We start from the raw sequence: 15635 nt of genomic DNA, 5'->3' as shown, positions 1-15635 counted from the left end.
TCTTGTAAATGGACATCACAAGTTCTGTGGGACAGGAAGCTGGTAAAAAGTCCATCAAAGGATCCGAGGATGTATTTTAGTGGTAGAATGCCTATCCTGTATGTGTGAGGCCCTGACTTCAATGCCCAGAACAAAGAAAAGAGGGTCTACTATTTAACCTCGGCAGTCATATAACTTACTAAGTAGACTGGGCTGGCCTCAAATTCACAGATCTTCCTGCTTCTGCCTCCCTAGTGCTGGTGTTAAAGGCGTGTGCCATCGCACTAGGCTTGATAAAGAACTCTTCAATTTAGAACCAACATACAGAGAAGTCGCCATCTTTTTCAGTTTAAAGTTTAACATCCCCTACACTTAACAATTTCTAGTCACTGCAATTTCCAAGTGGGCAGCACCGGGGCATAGTGGCACAAGCTTGCAATTTTAGCAGTTAAGAGACTGACGAGGAAGTGTCACGAGTTCAAGGTCAGCCCGAGCTATGTAGTGAGTTTTAGGCTAGCCTGAGCTAATGTAGAAAGATCCTCCCTCAAACAAATCGAGACTAAAACCAAAGCCAAAGCAGGATGAAAACAATGAACTGAAGTGAGGGTTTAAGGTTCATGATAAGCATTTTCTTCTCTTAAAAATAACGGAAGCACATTCAGTCGGTGTTCTTTAGCAAACGATAAATTTATTAGGTGTCTACAAGTACAAAACACTGAAAGCTGCTGTAGAGGAGTATAAAGATGTGCAGGAGACGAGCCTGCCCTTGAAGAACTCACCATCCAGACCACGAGTCATGTGGACAAACCGTGGCCATGTTACAAGATGTTAACCCCAGTTCTTGGAAAGTCCCATGCTCTGAAGAATTCTTCTCTGGCCAGACGTAAGTAATTCCCTTCAGCAGGGAAGTTAATCACGGGAGAGCAACCTCTTGTGGATCAATCAGTGACCTTGACGTTGCTCACAAGCGTCGTTCCGTTCGCCGTTGCTTGGTTCTCGTAATTTCTCAGCATCGTTTCTGACCTTGGTCTGGAGAGACTCTCCAGGCTTCCTGAACCTTCACCGGGCTTTCCTGTTTGTGGGCGAATGGCTCAGTTGCAGCTTGGCCTTGGAATGATTCCGTCGTCGTCTGACTTCTCTCTTCGCTAATGTAGCTTCGGACTTGGGTTGGCACTGGGGCCCTGTGCTTTGCGAATCCCTGCTTCTAAGGGCGGAGAAGGTGCAAGGCAGAGAGCAGGCCAGACTCTTCCCCTTAAACATTTAATAGTGCACTCACGGAATATACTCTGTACAGATAGATATGGGGCAAATTATAAACCTCTTCCTTTATTTAGTCTTTTTTTTTTCTCTCTCACTATAACTGTATTCACGTAAAGTGTATTTACAATGTGGGGAGGGGAACCTTGAGGTACAAAACCCAAAAGAATATCTGAGGTATAAATACAAGTATATCTTAAATAATAATCTTTATCATGCTTTATCTATGTCTGAAAGCACAGTAGACAGACATGTGTACATGTTTCTCAATAGAATGGTATATACAACATACAATCTTACAGATCTGGAAGCCATCAAGGTTGAACACACACACACACACACACACACACACACACACACACACACACACACGCACATCTTCACAAAGCAACACTGATAATTTGAAATACTCAGACTTTTAAAACTCTACTCTGACCCCTCCCCCCCATTCTTCAAAGAACCTTTGAAATAATACTGACAAGGTAACTGAGTTATAACAAAATAAAAGTCCTTCTGCAGCTCTCATTCATACGGTACTCACTGTTTCGATCCATACAAAATAAATTTACTAATACTGTCTTGAGTCAGTCCTCACCATTACAGTAAAACCTGTATAAAGACCACGCTTCCGAAAACCTGCACTGCTCGCTTTTCACTGAGATTACCATCCCCCATTATTACTAAAATACAGTTCAAGGGCATAAGGAAAGAGAGAAAGAAAAAAAAAATACAGGAAAAATAATACTCAGAAAACCTATCTGTGCATGATAAAATACACATATAGCTGTCAGGAACACTGACACCACCACCCACAATCAGAAGCCTCTTGTGCTTGGTTGGGTTAAACCTACTGGGGACATAGTTCTGGGTTCCCCTGGGTATCTTTGAGTTAATGTCACAAGCAACACGATACTCCGAATTATAACAGGTAAAAAGTTTTGCTGAGTCCCTTATCCCAACTATTAGACGTAGATAACTTGAGCTATACAGCGAGTCAGTTGTTCAAGACCAGCCTGGGCAACACGGTGAGACCCTGCCTCAGAATAAGGAGTGAAAACAGAGGTGGGGATGACTTCACTGTAGAGCGCTTGCTTGGTATATAAAAGGCTCTGGGTTCAACACCCAGTATTGGAAATGAGAAAGCGCTCTTACTTTGCTTTTGGCTGTGTCCGTGTTCAGCTTTTCTATCTCACGTAAAGAAAAGCCTTTCTTTGGAGCCAGTCAAAGAGGTGAAGCTGATGCTTATTCCTGAACTAGTCTATGGTTAAATTCCTAGTCGTGGGGAAGCTACAGTTTATGGGACAGCAAAGCAAAAAAAGAAAAAAAAAAAAAAAAAAAAAAAAAGCTTAATAACCAGGGGTGGGGTGGGGGGGGGGGAGGAGGAAGGGATCTGGATTCCCCTTCTGGGTGGATCCCTGGGTAGTCAGCTATTCCAGGTTGAGCTAAACCAGGTCTAACAGCATCCTTTGTGGAGCATCTCAGTGTGCCAGACGCTGCCTCCAATCCCTTCATCTATGCCACTCAGCCAGCAACACACACATTCACACTCCTCTGTGCAAACCATTCTCTGCTCGTCTCAGTGAGAAAACCTGTCCACGAGTACCAGCTGTTCCAGTGGATACATCAGTCCCTCAGTACGCCGAAAACAATAAGGAATAAGGTACGCAGACGCTGACGTCGCAAAAGGTCGACGACGCCTCTTCCGTATCTTCCATTAGGTGCTGAAAGAGTTCTTGCTTCTCAGAAGCAATCTGAATAATACAGGTACCCCGCCCCGCCGAGTCTTACATATTCCAGTCAAGGTCTACAACAGAGACCTAAGACAAACAGGAAGCAGCTTTAAGAACGTGTCGAATCTCTGTAGTCAATCAGACCCAGATGAACTCTTCCTCCAAGGACTTGCAAGGTTCTAGCAACATCACCCAGGTTGCAGACACGGCTGCCTCCCTTCGGTCATCACCTAGATCTGGTATCCTTGGTTTCAGTGCTCTGATTACTGAAGGAGTCTCGGATCTTTACCACTTCAGCTGCACACAAATGTCCGAAAGATTTTGTGTACCACTCCGGCATGTGGCCCCTGTCACACACAAAGAAAAGCTGGTGAGTTATTTAAATTAGACAAAAACCAAGGTAGGATCAAGGCGGTCTTGAGTACTTTTTTTAAAAACAAATTTTCACTATGAGGATTGTGCTCGGGACCTCAGGATGGAGAGGAACAAGTCTTCACCATTGTGCTGTACCAAAAGTTCCTACTTCTATTTCCTTCTCCCTTTGACAGTGTCTCTAAGTAGCCCTGGATGCCCTAGAACTGGCTATGTAGTCCAGGCTGGCCTTGAACTCACTGTGATTGGCCTGTTTTAGCCTCTCAAGTACCAGGATGCTTACTTTCAATCCTCCGTGAACAATATGTGAAGGTAAGGGCAACTTTTTGTTGGCAGACAATCCCCGGCCGAGTCATTACACATTTAGGACCAGAACATTTCCAGGGAACACCATTTAAAGCTGCATACGCAATGACCCTGGATACTGGATACTCAACTGACTTAGAGACAGTTTCAGCATGTATCTCAGAAATGGACTGCATGGGTAACTGACATTTACAAAGGGAGCATTTTTTTTTTTTTTTTTTTTATGAAGTGAACATTCACTAGTCAATGTTGGGCATTTCTATATCTGAAGAATCGTGTTCATTTACCGCACAATACAAAACATGCACACCGCTCAAACACCTTCCGGTATAAAGCTGGCAATACCTACTTGTTGGTTCAATATAAAATATACCACTTCCTGTGGCTTTAAATATGTGATAAAATTACCAAATTCACAGCACTTCAACAGCACATTTCCTAAGGTTTGGCAGCAGTACCCCAAAGGACAGAAAACATCATGGTTCTGCTTTATGTGCCCCACTCTTCATAGGTGTCCAAAACAGTGACAGATTCCTTTGGCCATTCTTGTAATCATATGGAAAATCTGCATCTTCTGCGTCACCATCCCCACATCAAAAGGTCAGAATCAGAATGTACCTTAAATCAGCTCTGCACATGTAGGTGAGCTTGGATTTTCCTGACCCGCAGGGTTCAATCAAATATCTGGATAGGAGCACATTAACCCTCACCCCCGCCACGGGTGCCCGGTCGTGATCCACAGAGGTGAATAAGAGAGCACAGGCTCCCCTGGGTAAGTTAGTCCTCCAGGTCCTGTGGAGACAAAACCAAAGGGGAAATGGAATTTCTCAGAAGCCAGGTTGAGAATGGTACCTCCATCCTGAGATCTTCCCAATCGATCCCTGTGCACGGGCGCTGGGTGGACAATGTGCACAGAGTGGCTTCTGCTTGGGGTGTGTGCTGGCTGGTTTTGTGTGTCAACCTGACACAAGCTGGGGTTATCAGAGAGAGAGAGGAGCCTCCCCTGAGGAAATGCCTCCATGACACCCAGCTGTAAGGCATTTCTCAATCAGTGATCAAGCAGGGAGGGCCCAGCTCATTGTGGGTGGTGCCGTCCCTGGGCTGGTGGTCTTGGGTTCTGTAAGAAAGCAAGCTGAGCAAGCCAGGGGAAGCAAGCCAGGAAGTAACATCCCTCCATGGCCTCTGCATCAGCTCCTGCTTCCTGACCTGCTTGAGTTCCAGACCTGACTTCCTTTGGTGATGAACAGCAATGTGGAAGTGTAAGCTGGATAAACCCTTTCCTCCCCAACTTGCTTCTTGGTCATGATGTTTGTGCAAGAATAGAAACCCTGACTAAGACAGGGTGGAAATGCTCAGTCACTCAGTCTCTTTTTGGAAAAGAGCCAGTCTGAAGTAGTTTTATTTAAAAAACAAAACAAAACAAAACACTTTCACATTTCACGAGTGTCTCAGTACATGGGCATCCAACATGCAATGAACAGTTCTGCAAGATTAACTCCACGTTTCCTCAAAGCTTTTTGGATCCGCTCCTTCAATACCCTTCAGGCTCTTGAATTCAGACTTGGGAGTTACACATAACTCGGCCTCAATCACCTATCACTTGGAGCTCAGTGCTATTTCCCTATCCACTCGTTAGCTACTTCTAACCAGAATATCCACAGTCAACGCGGCAGACATCTAGCACCGCGGTGCACGCTCTCTTGAAAAGGCTCTGCCTTTTGAGCTCAGTGCCAAGAGGTAAGGCGTTGTTCAGGGCAGCACCCTGCTGGCTTTGACACCGCTCCTCCCTGTTCCTGACATCTACCTCTAGCTCTAAATATTGTAATCACAGTGTACGTTTGAGTGATGCATGGTCCTGATGTGTAGCTGTCCTTGTCACAGTCAAATCAATTCGGGACTCACCTCAGTACGACGTAGTCCCTCGCAGGGTGGGGCGCCATGCTGTTTTGGACGTACTGGTAGATTTCAGTCTGGCTGTCCAGGATTTCGATCACCTTTGAGTCCAGCAGGTCGACATCCCAGAGGTGCTGCTCCTTCAGAAGGCGCTTTAAGATCTCCTCGGGGGCTGCAGGGACTTCAATGGTTGCCCTCCAAAGCCTTAGTGGGGGTCCTTCGCTTACCTGAAAAGAAGACGCCAGTTTTGTTTGTTTTTTGAGACAGGATTTCTGTGTAGCCGGGGCCATTCTGGAACTCACTCTGTAGACCGGGGTGTCCTTGAATTCTAGAGATCCATCTACCTCTGCCTCCCAAGTTGGTAGCATCGCCCTCCGATTCCAGGCAAGATGTAGCTTGTTTGTTTGTTTTAACGATAAACCTATATATACTTTGGGTCTGAAAGCAAATTTCGAGTGGGGAACAGGCCCCTCTGTTCACAGCCCGATGAGTAAATCTATGCTACTAGTTCTGAAGACATTTAAGAGCAGTCCACAAGCGCAAATAAAATGGCGTCAGCTCTGGTTAAAAATCAGACTTTTGTTTCCTGGGGCTTGTATGAGGATGATAACTGTGATAAATTCATTTATTTCATCCCTAACACTGCTAAGTTCATTTATTTCACCCCTAAGTCTGTATGGTCATTTGACCCCTGTTTTCAAGGTGGCTCATGGGACTTTACGCTGAGCTACAAAGGAATCTCCACACAGTGGAGATCAGAATAGATGGGAGTGTCAAAAAAAGGGCATGTACTAAGGTGCCCTTTAGAACCCAGTAACACTAGTGAATCTCCCAGGTAAGGTCAGGGCGGTAGTTCTCAACTTTTCGAATGCTGTGACTCTTTAATAGTTAGTTCCTCCTGTTGTGGTGACCCCCCCCCCCAACCATAAAATTATTTCCCTTGCTACTCCATAAGTAATTTTGCTAGCATAGGTCATTCTGCTACTGTTACGAACCATAATGTAAATATCTGATATGCGACCCCCAAAGAGGTCACGTCCCACAGGTGGAGAAGCGCTGTTCTAAGATGAGTCTGAGGAGGGAAAGAGCTTCTTCATGAGCAGACTGAGATTTCGCAAGTGTTAGTGTTTGTCCCTCTGTGGACGATGTCTATTTCCCTGGGGACTCTCAATCACCTGGCTGCCCAACACGGGGACAGTTATCAATGACCGGCAGAGATCCCCACAGACAATACAACTGGACAGAATCTCAGGTCTCATGACTCTGTCATGACCAGAGGAATGGACCAGGGAGAAGACTGACCTTCTTATAGGACAGCTCGGCCTGTTCAGAGGTAGGGTAGCTGACCCAGCCTTTGAACTTCTCTTTGACCTCCTTGAACAGGCCATCCACACAGTCCTGGAGGAAGTGTCTGTAGTCAGCGGGCTGATCATTACTCAGGTGTCCCAAGGCCTCCAGTGTCAGGGGCTTCAGTTCCTGTTCAGTGTATGAGTTACGGCACCGGCTCATTTCCTCAGGAACCTGGGAGGAACACGCAAGGCAACAAGGTGATGGGGCCGCCAGCGCTTCAACAGAAGGTGAAGCGCAGAATCAACCGCCCGACTCAAGCTGGCCGTCTGCTCCCTCAAGACAGTGAAGGATTTAAGTAACCACAACAGGGCTTCCATGGAGCAAAGCGGGTCTCTCAGACACAATTTTAATTCCAGGTTGTTTTTTTGTTGTTTGTCTTTTTTAAAAACAAACAACCAAACCAAACCAAACCAAAACCCAGGGTTTCTCTTATGTGGTCCTGGCTGTTCTGGAACTAGCTCTATAGACAGGCTGGCTTCAAATTCTGTTTTTGCTTTTTAAGTAAAAGGTAGACAGTTTCGTCAAAAATTAACTGCAAAGGGTGTATAGACACACACATATTTAAATACATATAAAAATACCTGTGTGTGTTTGTGTGTGTGCATTATCTGAGAGACAGAGACAGAGAGGAGTCTATGTGTGTGTATGTCATTTTTTAGCCAATCATGGGGAAGATGTTTTGTGTGTGGGAGCAAGTACCCAGCAGCTGACTTTGTGCCCGCCCACATTCTCCTTAGCCCAGCGGCCAAGCCTCCGGGCTGTGTACCTGAAAGAGCTTCTTGCACTCGGCAATCATGTGGGCCAACCCTTGAGTGGCGGCTAGGTTTTCATTCAGATCTTTCTGGTCTGGTTTGCCCAAACTCTGTTTTCTTTGCATTACCCTGGGTGAGAGAAAGAAAGGGTTTTTGGTAAGCAGGTGAAGTGGTTCAAAGAGCCTTTTATTTGGTTCAGCAGTTTCTCAACTGTTCCATTAAAAACGCAACACAAAACGCTAAACAGACAGACACATTCCTGTTAAATATGGAGACTATTTAAAGGCATCTTATTAAATGGCTTCCAAGAGTGTTTATGCGTTGGGGGCTGAGGCAGTCTGGAAAGGAACTGATGTGGGAGCTGTTTGGACTAGGGATAGAAGGTACAGCCATTGTTACTGACTAAGTAAACAGGATCCCCTACCTTAGGTGAGGGATAAGCCTATTGTTCCCTGGAAGCTTGGTCTTATTCTTATCTGGCCCCTCTTCATCACCTGTAGCTTTTTTTTATCCCATTAAAGTCAGGTTTGCTGGCCCAACAACTTTTAACACTAGTTAAAAGGCTCTCCCAGTCGTGTGTGGTTTCCAGGTGCAATGGCTTCAATGTATCAAGCTGAGAGTAACTTTTCAGAAGAGAGGCAGGATGTGCTGGGTTCATTCTGTCGCCCTTTCCTCCGGTGGCGTGGAGGAGGGGAGGAGATCTTATCACGAGCTATTCACAGAAGAAACGCAAATCAGATTTGCTATCTCTTCCTTTCAGAGCCAGACTTTCCCTAAACTTTAGTTTTGGAAAAAAAAAAGACACTTAAGAGTTTGTCCATCTCCTGTGATCTTTACCGCAGGAAAGGACTGAAGGAAGGAGGCAGCCCTATGCCGGGTATAGAGTAAGTCCTGGCGAGTATCAGCCTCCATGTGCACTCGCTTGGCTTCTTCCAATTGCCGCACTGCTCCTCCTGTCTTCTACACATGTGTTTTAGGCAGAGATGTTTGGCTCTGGCTAATTGGCTTAAGCCGCATGTTAAGTCGGAGCAACTCAGGTTCAGTAAGCTCTGTCCTTTGTGGCTCTGCTTTTAACTTCAAGCATAGACCAGAGACAGTCTTTCCTGGGCCCTTGGAGGTTAAAGGTCTGGGGACTAGCCACCCACGCAGGAGTTTTAGGACAGTAGGTCTGCTGGGCTGTTTGCTGGGGGAATAGGATTGATGCTCTTTGATTAGCCTTCAACGCTGGCTCTGCCAAAGCCTAAACTCACAGTGCTCCCTTTCAGAACCACTGTGCTTACAAGATTGCTTTCAGGAGGGCTAGGAGGGGAGAGGGGGGGGGGGGGGGGGGGGGGGGGGGGGGGGGGCGCTGCTCTGTGAGCTGACAGTGACAGGGGCCTGGGTAGGATAGATCCCCAAGAAGCTCACACTTAGGACAATGATGATGAGCTGGTGGTACTGTTGTGGCAGGTTTTGGAAAAGTTAGGAGGTGGGACTCAGGTCACCAGGAGTGGGTCCTTGGGTATCTTGTTTCTGTCCTGTGTGTGTGTCCCCTCTGCCCCCTCCCCTGGGGCCACCATAAAACAAAGGTCCTCTTCTGTTGCCCCGTGATGTCTTACCAGAGACATGGGGCCAACCAATCATGGTTTGATTCCTCTGAAACTTTAAGCAAAGTCAACGTTTACTCCCTGTGATGGCTTGTATATGCTTGGGCCAGGGAATGGCAGTGTTAGGAGGTGTGGACTTGTTGGGGTAATTGTGTACCCTAGTCCTAGCTGCTGGAAGCCAGTATTCTGCTAGCAGCCTTCAGATGAAGATGTAGAACTCTCAGCTCCTCCTGCACCATGCCTGCCTGGATGCTGCCATGCTCCTGCCTTGATGATAACGGACTGAACCTCTGAACCTGTAAGCCAGCCCCAATTAAATGTTGTCCTTTATAAGACTTGCCTTGGTCACGGTGTCTGTTCACAGCAGTAAAACCCTGACTAAGACACTCCCTCCCTTAAGTTGTTTGGGTCAACTCATCTTATACAGTGTCATACAGGGACTTAATTCCAGGATTAACCACCTTTGCTTGGCTCAGGTAAGAATCCAATGAGAATTCAGGGCCAGAGCCCTAGAAGGAAGAGAGTGATGCCTCCCAGGTACATGCCCCCTTGCATCTGATCTGTACCTTGGAGAAGAATTCTCTCGCTTCAGGGTGTTGAGGTGGAAGAGAGACGGAGCTAAGCACACAGCCAGGTTGGTGGGAGTCATCTGGTTTTCTTTCACAGCCGCCGTGACATCGCTCAAGAAATAGAGAAGCGTCTGGAGAACCTCCCGGTTCTCGTCAGGCAGGAGCATAATGGCTGCCTTGATGGCTTGGAGGCGCTGGTCCTTGGGCACATCTGCAGGACACAAGTATTCCCACCACCAACTCAGTAATTTTCCACGCACACGGCAAGTCCACACCCCAAAGCCAACATCGGCATCAAACACTGAACAGGCACTTGTAGAAAGCATACTAAAGATTAATAAGGAAGAAATTATGGGCTGCCACCGGCGTCACTACCCTCAAGTATTTCCTGCCTTGTGGGGGAGTCGAAACATTTTAAACACCCACAATACTAACATGCTCTTAAATCGACCTCAGACTTGGGCTCCAGATGACATGTGCCTTTAGCGTACAGAACTGTTTTTTCTCATCATTTAAAAAAAAAAAAAAAGATCTCTAATTTGCCACCTTAATTACTGAAATCATTCTACATTAAAGGTTTTGCATAGTTTCAATAATAAGTTTTATGTGAGACACGTGCAAGACGTTAAAAAACGGAGGCTGCTCAACTGAGTAGAAAGGGTTCAGTATCTTTGGGGACCAAGTCTGACCCATTTGCCCATCCTTTAAATGGGGAGAGGATGTGAAAATACGAAGCCAATTTCAAAGGCAGATCTTAAGTAATGACTTTTAAAGTTTTTTATAGAAATTATACCAAGAAGCAAATGTACCAAAGTGCACATTAAGTCCGTAGAACAATTTATACTGTAGTAAGTCTGTGCCTAGAATTCCAGTCTCATTCACCAGGGAAACTTTTCTTTTTTTAAAAGCATGTGGTGGAAAAAGAGAGTCACTTAAATGCAGGGCCCTAAGACAAACTGATTAACTGGCTCCATGGTTACAACGCATAACAAATACCTCGGCGGGGGAAAATGTGACCTGCGTTTTCACAAAATATGAAAGGTTGAAAGAAATCATGAAGCAGCCCAGGCCAGCTCCGTTTCTCATAAAATAAAGTCCAGCACGTCAGTTCTAAAGATTATTTCAGTACGAAGACGGGCTGCTTTTAAATCACGCTGCTCTGACGTCACCCGAGTCCGGAAAAAATACAAGGCTGTGAAAGCCACAGTCCCCATCGTGATCATCCACTTCCTCAACTGGTTGCCTTAAGCCGGGCCTAAACGTGAGGAGGGCATGTGTATCGTCTCCCTGGGCATTTATGGAAGGAACTGTGATGATTAACCAAAAAAGGGAAAGGAGGATTATTCATTCATTTTCCAGTGAGATAAAATACACAGGCACCAGAGGAAATTTAAATTCAACAGCCCCGGAAGAGAGGTATAAAGTAAATAAGTCTAGAGACGGAACAGGGAAGGAAATGAGAGGTGGGTGGAGGGGAGGGAGAGAGAGGTCGGGGTGAAGAAAGTGGAGAAGAGGGAGAGGGTAAAAGGAAGAGGAAGAGGCAGGAGGCAGAGAGGGAGAAGGGACGACGGAAGGTCAGCATGCCATTTTGGTACCCTACTTTTTGGCACCTACTGCTCAGGGCAAACGAAAGATGACAGTGGACTTGACTATGAAAATGTACAACGGACTCCTTTTACACTTCCCGACTCATCCGGAACATTTATTTTCTCTTTCTTTTTTAAGGCAAGGATGGTCTTGACCCTCTGATCCTCCCAACTCTAAGAACTCCAAAGCGCTGGGTTACAAATGTGTACCATCACACATGGTTTATGTGGCGCTGGACGGAAAACTCGGTACTTGAAGTGTGCTGTACAATTACTCTGCCAACACACTCCCAGGTCACAAAAATCACGTTTCAAATTATCCGGTAAGGATACATCAGCCTATCACACACACCAACTTCAAACTCAGGTTTTGAGAAGGTTTTCCCCGCAAAAGGCTGACACGAAAAGAAGCTACGTGTTTCAGTTGGTCCCATGGACCCTGACACCGACCGTCGTTAAGAAACCCAGGGATGGGCTGGAGAGATGGCTTAGTGGTTAAGAGCACTGACTGCTCTTCCAGAGGTTCTGAGTTCAAATCCCAGCAACCACATGGTGGCTCACAGCCATCTGTAATGAGATCTGATGCCCTCTTCTGGTGTGTCTGAAGACAGCTACAGTGTACTTATAGATAAGAAATAAATCTTTAAAAAAAAAAAAAAAAAAAAGAAACCCAGGGATGCTTACACTGGTAGATCTGCAGGAACGTTTCGGAGAGTTTGTTCGTCATGAGGGGCTCGGGGAGATCTCGGAAATACTGCTTTAACATGTCTGCCACATCGTAAGCGGATTGGCCTTCATAGTTGACATAATCTTCCGCGCTTTCGTTCATCTGGCGTAGAGCCTGGATCCGGGATTTGACACCTGACTTCCTGAAGAGCCCAACCTTTTGGAGGAAAAACATTAGGGATGAGCGTGGAAGCAGAGCCTTCTCCACGAGGTGAAAGAAAGCATGCAGTGTGAAGCTCGGCTCCCACGCGTGGAATCCACCGGAAGCGGTGCTCACCTGGTCCAGACAATGGTTACGGAGGTAGCGCATGGCCTGCTGGATGCTCTGAGGCAGGGGCTGTCCTGAGCGCTGCACGTTCACGGTCAGGGGGACCCCAAACACACTCCGGTCCTTGTAGTCTGGAACCTTGATCCTTTTCATAAACTTGGGCACGGCCCTGTTTAAAGAAGATGGGGGCGGGGGGGAGATAAGCATTTACTTCCCTGAATTGGCTCACCCCCTTTTTTCAACCCCCTCTCCCATGAATTTGATCTCTTTCAATACAGGGACCATTTAAATGGAAATAAAGTGACCAGTTCACTTTCATAGCTGTAGTAGCCACATTAGGCCTTACTAGGTCAGTAACTTCTATAATACATCATGAGTATAGAATGCCCTATCACCCAATTATTAGACAATGTCACAGGAATTTTTTTTTTTTTTTTGGTGGGGGGTGGGGTGGGCAAAGTGCTCTTGGCTGTCGAACCCAGAGACTCTGGAATCTCTCTAGGCAATGCCCTGCTACTGAGTCACACCCCTAACATGTCCCGGTTCCTTTGTTTTTTTTTTTAGACTCTTTCTTATGTAGCCCGGTGGTCAAATATCCTCATCTGGGGAATCTGTTAACTCCTGCTAATCTTGAGAACGGCTATCTGTGGTCCTCGGGGAAGCTAATGGACTTCCTTACATGAGAATGGTACAGGAAGGAAGAGGCAAAAATACGTAATACCCTATTAGGGACTTCTGATGTGAGCTTGAGGAACGACTTCCCATATTTCCTAAAAGAGTATGAATCCCTTCTGGGTTCTTGAAGAGATCTGAATTGCTTCGTATAAAAGAGATCTGGGTAATACTGCATAAAAATCAGCAGACACAAAGCGGACTGTCTTGTCATACTGAGAACCTAGACCAGAGCTCAAATGGGGCACGACCCGAAGTCAAAATAAATTCCCCTGCCGATGACCCCAAAGAATACAGCATCTTCAGGCTTCTATGGGAAAGGGAAAAGATACAATGGGAGTTTTGTGAGGCTCCGGGAGGTGGCCAGGCGGCCTGAAAGCAGGCCCACCCCCAGCTATAAACACGACACCAGGAAACACATGTCAGGCATTTAAGGCAGGTATCTGCGCTCTATGACTGACGCCTTGAGTGAGACCAGAAAGGGCAGAGCCAAACAGGAAAGGGACTTTGGGCTGAAGTGCTCCTTGCTGACCGAGCTCTACAATGCCAGGCCTTTACATTTTGGTTTTGACTCACTGGAAAAACTGACCAGAACTGAAGTAGGAGGGTGGACTTGGAGATTTTTTTTTTTTTTTTTTGAGGGTTTGGTGAGAAAAGGGGTAGACAACCCTGAAAGGAGAATGTAAAATATGCAGTTTTAAATAGCACTGAGGAAAATATTACTCTAAGCACCGAGGGACACCACAGAAAACCGACTTCTGGGTGCTTGCCCACACGGCGGCCGTGACAGGCCACTCTGGATGGCTCTAGAAAAGGAAAAGCCAGAGGGCAGAGCCTGATTTGTACTTCCACACAGTCAGGCAGACAGTGGGTGCTGCGGCAGAAGCGTGCACAATGCTGGCTTTGTTGTGCGTGGCGGGCCTGGCTGTGGAATGTGGAAGAACACATTACAGTCCCCACTGAGAATCTGAAGCACTCTGGGATAGACTGGTCGATATGGATTTCTGTCATTCAGGACAAAGGCTTCTGTATTTAGCGAGGCTCCTGTTACTGCCTTCGCTAGGAAGTGCTTTGATGCCCGTGTACATTCCTAGGAGGGAGGAGTCAGAGCGTCACAGAGCCGTGGACCCTGCCTCAGACCACGTCAAGCCATCATTTGGGCTGGTCGCAGAGTGTCCCAGTGACATGGGCTGCATCTCTGTTTTCCTAAAGATTGGACTACAAGCTCCCTGACGCTGAGTGAAAAGATTCAGGGACGACTGGGACACTACGAAACACAGAGACCTGGACCCAGACACAGTTCTTGTCTTTGAACTATGAGTGTGGGCAGAGATTATGTCCCACCCACCACCCATCCAGCCCGACTGTCCACATCTTAAGACTGTACACCCAAGGCTGACTCTTCAAGATTATGATGTTAGACATCTAACACGTTTCAATTTTAAAAATATATTTGTACATAACAGATAGAACCGGTCTCCAAACACCAAAACAAACAAACAAACAAACAAACAAACAAAAACCAACCCCAAAACTCAAACAAACAGAAGCAATAAATATATACGTAAGATATTATAGCTAACCATTTATTACTCCCTGAGCATTTTTGCCAGAAAGTTCCCCACCCAAATAAACAACAAAACAAAAATCCCAAACCCAAAATAAAAACTTTTTAGCACAGGTAGATTTTCTTGTCATGTTCAAAACCTTCACACTCAAAACTGACCAACAACATGATGGTGTGTGGACTCAGCGTAGACCAGGGCCTGAGTTCAATTCCAAACACTGTTTTTTAGAAAAAGCTTCTAAAACCATGCACGGATATGGTCAAGTAGCTTCGTCCTATCTCACCATTTCTCCTTCCTTCCTCCCGTGATCCTGACGTGAGAGTGTCAGTGTATTTAGCTAGTGGGGGTTATTCCTACAGCTGGCAAGATGGCTGTGCAGTATGACGTCAGAGGAATGCAATCTCTCATGGAAAGGGCCGAAAACCCAACCGACCAGTCCTGCAGCTAACTCCCCGAGGCTCCGGGAGCTTTAGCCGTGGAGACTGACTGCCTAAGGATGACAGATTGGCCATTTTGACAGAAGACAGAGCAGTCATACGCTTGGTGCTGGGGACAGCCTCAGGGAGTGTGATAACATCACCCGGAGTGACTGCTCGCCGCGCGCTTAGCTCTCTTACCAGCTGAAGCCATGCTTGTTGGAAGGCGTGTACTTTTCCAGCAGGGCCGTCAATTTCAGGAGCGAGTATTTCTGCAGTAGGTTCATCTGGGCCACAGACTGACAGTTAATCTGCAGAGACACAGAGTTCAGGCTCGGCCGGTGAGAGCTCTGAAAGCTATGCCATCTCAGTCGGTGCCTGCAAGAGAAAGGGGCGGGAGGAGTGAGAGGAGACGGGACAGGTCAGAAGCTGCTCACAGGGACCCCCAGCACGGACGCTCCTTTCCCGATTCCCCTCCATTGTAAAATAGCCCTTCCTACGTAACCCCGAAGGTTGGTTCCAGAGCACTGCAGATATGTGGACTTGGGACACTCAGGCCTCTTACAGAAGATCGACCATGTCTATGCATATCGGGAGTGCCCTCC

General features: G+C 46.6%; 1 protein-coding gene across 1 annotated transcript in view; it reads right to left on the bottom strand.

Annotated features, from left to right (window-relative positions):
- Window positions 1-647: 647 nt before the first annotated feature.
- Window positions 648-15635, bottom strand: part of LOC116914412 (rho GTPase-activating protein 7) — a 43207-nt gene continuing 28219 nt past the window's right edge. The window contains exons 6-14 of the mRNA XM_032918669.1: window positions 15232-15408; window positions 12384-12543; window positions 12065-12263; window positions 9792-10005; window positions 7654-7768; window positions 6840-7058; window positions 5547-5764; window positions 4263-4436; window positions 648-3313 (exon numbers count right to left, since the gene is read on the bottom strand). Of these exons, the coding sequence (XP_032774560.1) occupies window positions 3193-3313; window positions 4263-4436; window positions 5547-5764; window positions 6840-7058; window positions 7654-7768; window positions 9792-10005; window positions 12065-12263; window positions 12384-12543; window positions 15232-15408 (1597 nt within the window). The 3' untranslated portion in view covers window positions 648-3192. The remainder of the gene's footprint in view (window positions 3314-4262; window positions 4437-5546; window positions 5765-6839; window positions 7059-7653; window positions 7769-9791; window positions 10006-12064; window positions 12264-12383; window positions 12544-15231; window positions 15409-15635) is intronic.

This window comes from Rattus rattus, chromosome 13, assembly GCF_011064425.1.
Source record: "Rattus rattus isolate New Zealand chromosome 13, Rrattus_CSIRO_v1, whole genome shotgun sequence".
Taxonomy (NCBI): Eukaryota; Metazoa; Chordata; class Mammalia; order Rodentia; family Muridae; genus Rattus; species Rattus rattus.
Note: the sequence above shows the minus strand (reverse complement) of the source record. Positions and strands in the feature narration are given on the sequence as shown.